This window comes from Sphaeroforma arctica (assembly GCF_001186125.1).
Source record: "Sphaeroforma arctica JP610 unplaced genomic scaffold supercont1.2033, whole genome shotgun sequence".
NCBI classification, from domain to species: domain Eukaryota; class Ichthyosporea; order Ichthyophonida; genus Sphaeroforma; species Sphaeroforma arctica.
The window spans coordinates 856-8207 of NW_014038525.1; the positions used below are offsets into that span (position 1 = coordinate 856).

At 44.7% G+C, this 7352-nt stretch overlaps 1 protein-coding gene across 1 annotated transcript; it reads right to left on the bottom strand.

Moving 5' to 3' along the window:
* Positions 1-612: 612 nt before the first annotated feature.
* SARC_12045 (hypothetical protein) lies at positions 613-6847 on the bottom strand (the record flags this gene model as incomplete). Its single annotated transcript, XM_014293856.1, has 7 exons — positions 5751-6847; positions 4466-4591; positions 3500-3624; positions 2733-2874; positions 2008-2070; positions 1070-1182; positions 613-880 (listed from the first exon to the last, which is right to left on the bottom strand). The coding sequence occupies exons 1-7, from the start codon at positions 6762-6764 to the stop codon at positions 613-615; spliced, it is 1851 nt and encodes a 616-aa protein (XP_014149331.1). The 5' UTR covers positions 6765-6847.
* Positions 6848-7352: the final 505 nt, after the last annotated feature.

The window sequence follows — 7352 nt, forward strand, 5'->3', positions numbered from 1 at the left end:
CCACATGGCTTGAGAAGAAGGACTGCATGTCCTTGATGCGGCCCTCGTCAATGACCCTGTCGTTCTTGCACGCGTCCAGACACCACAACAGTTTGTGGCAACGGTCTTCATCGCAAATCTGTGCATTGCTCACCGGAGATGAGATAGGCAGAGATGGGATAGCAACATCAGTACACGCGAGAGGGAACGAGGGTTGAAGGCTACGAAATATGCACGATTGGAAATGCGGGCGATATGGACGTGTGTACAAATATAACGCCCACATTTGCGGATGAATGGTTTGTGTGACGTAAGTGTTGAACGGGTAATTAAGCAGGAAATACATCTAAACAGCACTTCACAAGGCCCACTTTCCAGTACACATACACATGCGCACCAGATATATGAATCACTCAGATTGTCTGGACGTCCCAGAGCACTGCATCACCGGACAGCACCCTACTACGCACGAACGAACGCCACAAACAACCAATCCAATCGAACACAACTGCCAGACCCACCTCAGCCACATCAGCCGCTGAGTGGGGTCGGTGCAGTTCTGAGCTGCACGCGCACCACAATGAACACCTGTGGTCACAAAAAAGCTTTTATATAGCGGGATACGATGTACGGTTAAGTACTTGAACCCAAGCGCCTCAAACGTGAAGCACCCATCACCAGCCAATGGTACCACCTCAATGGCAACGCCCTGGGGGACTGGACTGAACTTACCTCCGCCACATCGGCATCGTGAAAGGCCATGAGCAGTTCCGAGCGAAGAGTACAGTACAGTCGGTTCTGGGTGTTCTTGAAGAGCGTTTCAAACAGCTTCAGCACCATGTGGTAGACCTCGGATGACTTGCCAATGATGTCGACCAGATTCTTGACGGCGGCGTGTTGCCTGCAGACGAAGGATCAGAGTATAAGGGTACACTAGGGTGCTCTCGCTTTGCCTAAGCATCCAGCTGACACCACTACATAATAAATGGGCCTTATAAGACATGTGCGTTGAGTGGACGCAGCACTAGTGAAGGATGCCGGGCTCAAGGAGCCACTCGCCAGCAATTGAACTGTTAACTGAGCAACACACCTCCGTCGTTTGGGTGGGATGGGGTTGAGGTCCGTGAAATCATTCTGTGCGCGCAGAATCGTCTCGTCGTCCATGAAGTTGGTGATTGTGGCATACACGATCTTACGGAATCTCTGAACGGGGCAAGAATAGACATAGAATGAAATTCAAGATAGGCTTAGACTTGTGCTACTGATGCTAGGTAAAGCAATAGACAACAACACACCGCAAACCAGCTTCCAATCAGAACAGTTACATAGCAGCGCATGCACCATAGAACAACATACATGCGTACCACACCCCCAAGAAAGTAATACCAATCCCACATAGACCATCACAGAGCAGCGCCAACGCACTACTAACAGCAGCTGATAGATCAGATGCATCTCACAAGGTCACTCGCATATCCCATACACCCGAAGGCTGAGGCGGACGAGTGTCCGGAAGCGGCTGCATCTGTATTATATCAGATGCTCTCACTATCAGGTACATCACTGAATACCCCGCGGAAGGTCTTTACCTTGTTGTTCGTTGCTCTGGCCGTTCACACAACACTCTACGACCAAAATTCGCTTAAAGCAGCGCTCGCTAGTAACACACGCAAGTCATCAAGTGCTAACGCTACAGTATTTATCATGCCAAGGCATAACGTACGGTGGTCAGCATTTCACATTGTAATCAGTTTCAGTACCAATTCAGCACTTCCACAATAGTGGAAGCAGATATGCACGCGAGGTTGCTGCAAACTAGCGAACATGACAATTATACAAACAAGCACATATAGTTCAATTATAATATATATATATGTATATATATATATCCATCTATCCCTCTATCCACATGTTCTCACAAACGTGATACGGCATACACTTGTGAGTGTGCAACATCGATGGCAGACAATAGCAGCACATGGTCCCGATATCCCGAATATATGTATAGTAAATGTTATTCCCTCTTACCGCTTGCCCTTCAGCGTTGTTGGCGTGGAGCCAGACTTTCCTCTTGACATCCATTGGACACGCCTGTACAGAGCGGAGCGGAGCGAGCGAGGATATACATTTTAGGAACACTGACAATATATAAAGCGAGTGAGGATATGAGTGAGGATATACATTTTAGGAACACTGACAATATATAAAGCGAGTGAGGATATGAGTGAGGATATACATTTTAGTAACACTGACAATATATAAAGCGAGTGAGGATATAAGTAAGGATATACACTTCAGGAATACTGACAATCGACACATAGTGGCTATAAAGTGACATGAGAATACATCCATTGTAAGGAGAGGCCTACGAAAGCGATGCGGTGAATTGAGGTGCATCTCTGATTAGGCATACGTGAAGCATGCGAATGTCGCTGTGATGAATTCTGTTGACCACGTTTGAAGAATTTGTTCTGAACCCGATCGGAATGTGGTAAGTACGCAACCGATGCAGATGGGCGGGACATATGTAACGGGCCAATGCAACTTGTGTCTCGCCAAGTGAACTAGAGACACGATACATGTGCATAATGATGGATCCTGTAAGGCACAGGCGGGTACATCTGTGACAAAGAAAATCTGAAATGATATAAGAAACTGGTACGCGCCCAGATAGGTCGCATACTGAACTACATACACCTCACACAGACAAGCACCTAGATGCATGCACACACACACAATCGCCACACGCACACCTCGTATATCTCGTCACTGATACTTATGTGGTGCAGAATGGACTCGGGGATGACCGGCAGTCGCTTCATGATATTGATGGGGATGTCTTGCAGCTCGGGATGCGTGAAGTAGATGAAGCTCTTCTCCAACAGAGTGTTCAGGCTGAACAATCCATCGCGCAGCCAACACGAATGCGCGAGAGATGAAAAAAATAGGGGCTTAGCGCATGAGCAACCCTTATTAAGCAACACGCATCGGATGAATGTACGTTTGTTAGGGTATTTGGGCGCTGCAGTAAACATGCGGCGGATTTCTTCTCGTATTCGTACGCTGATGTGCTTTGAATTGTTAACAACTTGATGAATGCACACAAAAGCAAGGCATCACTAACACGTGCGTGTACTGCATTCAAACGAATCGCCAACACGTGCGTGTACTGCATTCAAACGCATCGCCAACACGTACGTGTACTGCATTCAAACGCATCGCTAACACGTGCGTGTGCTGCATTCAAACGCATCGCTAACACGTGCGTGTACTGCATTCAAACGCATCGCTAACACGTGCGTGTACTGCATTCAAACGCATCGCGAACACGTGCGTGTACTGCATTTAAACGCATCGCTAACACGTGCGTGTACTCCATTCAAACCTGCGGAGTGAGTTGCATGCAGACATGCCACCGGTGAAAAATTGATTGGTAATGCACATATGAGTGTAGTGGGATAGTGTTATTGGGTGGGCGTTGTATATCGCACCGCCTGCAGGACGTGTGCCAAATACATACGTGTCTATATCGGAGGATGCCAGTTTCTTGATTCTCTCACTCAGCTTTTCTCGCATCGATTCTAAGAAGCTCTTGTGAAGACTCGATCGGGGCACACCGAATACGTCTAAGAAGGGAAGCGCCGCCTGTGATTGGATACGGACGCAGTCATGACGTGCGCATAGAGATGAGCAAACGGATATAAATAAACGGATTGAGGGTGCAGACGAAAGAACAGAAGCCTGTACACGTTTTATGAGAGCGTTTAATCTGCAAACAGTAAATGTAGTACAGCTAGCCATTCGCATGCGTGCGCTGCAGGATAGTATGAGGTGTATCTGGTATGAAGGATTCTACTACTTGTTGCATAGGCAGTAGGCCCTACGTGGGCAGGCGAGATGGCAACGGACTAGGCCACAAGTGTGACTTGTAGTTCGCTGTATGAACCTTTCTCCTGCAAGAGTGAGCACTGTGGTGGTGGCTTGCTGAGGCTCTGCGAGGTGTGCAACAACGTTCACTGCAGTGTAACATATATCTTCAAAGGAACGGGCGCCAGGGTTTGGTTTGATATCGATATAACGTCATCATTTTCTTTTCGCAATCAAGCACGGGCGTCGTGAATGGTTGCACATGGAGTGCAATAGTGAGACAGGACTTTATAACGGGAGTTAACGCGTGGCGGTTGTTGTTATGTTGTTAACTGTAGAGGTCTGCCAGTGCAGACTGCTCGTGGGCAATAGATTCCGAGCTTGAACACAGATGTCTGTGACAGTCATCACAGTGGCCATGGTACGAAGACATGAACGTAACGCAGGTTCGGCTGCACCTGCATTTGTACCGACATGCACGCTAATCACTGGCTACCGAAGTAAATCTTACAAAACTAGGCAAACCAGCCGATCTAAAGTACACGATACAGATACAATACAGAGAAAGCAAGGATAGCGCGCAACAGCAACATATATACATGTGTTGACCGTAACTCACCAGAGATCGGTGGTCAATTTTTAACCCGCTGTCGGCTTGGAACTGGCCGATAAAGTCAATGGGATCTCCGGCAGCAAGGTTGTGTTCAATGTAATTCGTACACGCACTGCCCAGAAGCACAAACCCCTGTTATAGCACAGCAAGAGAGGGGGAACCCACAACGGTTTGAAAAGATAGAATACACCATGTGCGGATTGACACGGGAAGATGTGACCCACGTTCGTGACAGAATAGAAGGGGCGAGCAAACGCCATGCGACCGTCAGTTGATCCAAGCGACATAATCCAAAGAAGAATCGCAGAGATAGCATCTCATGCATCGAATTTTTAGTAGAGCAGTGCCAGTGCTGCATGTGGGATCGCATGAGGAAATGTAGCTTTTAAATGGTTCGGCAGAACCAACATACTAATCTTTACCGTGCCACTACATTATGTATCACGAATAGCAATTAACAATTAACAATATATCTACGTACATACATACAAACATACATACATACATACATACATATACACACACATACATATAGATATTTATATATATATACACATAGATAATTATATATACATACACACATATATATATATGTATATATATATACATATATATATGCACATACATATATATATATACATATGAATATACATATACATATACATATATATATATATATATATATATATATATATGTATGTATAGAATAACATAAATACATCAATAAATTTATATAGATTTAGGTATATGTATAGTCATATGCTCACATACACATACTCACACACATATATATATATATATATATAAATATATATATATACTATATATATGTATACTATATATATGTATTCGAATATTTACATACATGCATATATACACACGTATATATTTATATATACATACACACATACATACTTACATACACACACACATATATCTATAAATAATATATACAGTACGTGCGCGCGCGTGTGTGAGTCAAAGTGTGTATATATATGTGTGTGCATGTACGTATATGTTTACGACGTACATTTACAATACGTATAAGTATACATGTAGTTTCAACATGATTGCAGATCAATACTTTCATGTTCAGGTATAAAATCAGTAAGAGATCTACAGGTAGAGCATTCACTCAAACAAATTTACCAATTTACTTAGAATGGTGAAACGCATCCAAATCCAAGTGCCTGCATAAAACAATCTTCTAACAAACCACTAGGAGGGACAATACATGTAAAAGAGAACACCGGCACAACTCTGTGATCAAGCGCAACACACATAAACCTACATCATCGTGCGCTTCCTCCGTTTCTGCAAACTCCTCTGGTGCCTCTTGTTCTTCCATCTCCATCAGATCTAGCTCAGCCCCCTCCCCTTCACCTTCTTCCAAATACACTTCTTCCGGTTCGTTGTACTCTGTGGCCTCCATCTCGTCGCCCTGGTTGACTGCATCGGCAGTTGGCCTGTCACGTGCGCCGTCTGGCCCCTCCCCTTTATCTGTGTCGTTTAGTATCATTTCACTGCCACCTTCATCCTTATCAGGTTGCACCGTGTCGGTCTCGGCTACTATCTCTCTAGTGTGATCGTCGGTGTGATCTTTCTCCGCAGGCTGGTCTCCCGTTGTTTCATCACTGACACCTACATCTGCGTTCCCATTCTCGGCTACGCTTGACATACCTATACTATCATCAACGCCTTTTTTATCCGTTTCATCGTGCTGAGCCCTTTCTGGCTCATCCGAGGAGTTCTTATCCGTCTTCGAGTCCGCTTGACTACTTTCGTCAGTTTTCTTCGCTACCACACTACCCACATCGGTACTGTCCTTATTCAACTCACTTTCACTTTTAGTATCATTAGCAGTACCATCTTCATTCGTACTTTTGGGCTTTCCTGCCTCATTTTCTACCTCATCCGTTCCTTCGGCTATCTTCTCCGTGGTAGCATCAACCGAATCATCGGCTTTTCCTTCTAAGACTTCCTCAGCAGACACCACGCTATTCGTTGTTGCCTTCACATCACGAGTGCTCTCCCCGTACTCTTGGTTGCTTGACATCTCACTACTCTCCGCCTTGTCTTTATTGCTCAATACATCCGAGTTATTCTTCACACTTTCTTCAGTATCGGTCACCTCCGCATTACTTTCTGTTTGCTCGGATTGCGACACCTCACTAGCATCGCCTTTGTTCGTGTCCTTACTGGTACTTTCCACAGCCTCTTCGGCATCCGTCATCTCTGTATCCTTATTGCTATCTGAAATTCTGTCAACAACTTTCTGCTCCGAATCTAAGTTACTTCCCGACATTCTCCATCACTTTAACGCAGTGAATCCCCGGCCGTTATCTATAGAATACGGATAAGTGTATTAGGTATCTTCTCGCCTTGTCCGGATTAAAATGGTTTCATATGCCGGGGGGAATAAGTTCACAATACTTCAAATACTTCACAACTCGAAAAATAAATTTATACTTCTGCTGCTCATAGCCTTCTGAGCAGTAAACAAGCTGCTATTTCATTTTCTTCCCCTCACTTGCCCTTTGGCGGTTTAGAGAAGGGAAAGTACCGAACGTTCTTGCTGGTCATATCAGAAGTCATTGGTGAGGGATGTATTTCATTGGTGTGCACGGTGGGCGGTTTTTTCGGCATTTGTTACTACACAACTCTCATCCAGTCCCCCGTCTCCAACCGATTATTGTGAGCAGATAAAGCATTCATTTGCTTTTATTCCATTAGTGTGCGTCGCTAGACAATATACAGAATAAGCACACACCTCAGGCTTAGAACTCTCAATGAGGACCTCATCGTCAATACCATAACATCTGTGTTGTGGTAATATTTATATACAGATATATATATACACTTCAAATGAGTTTGTACCACTAATATCGATGTA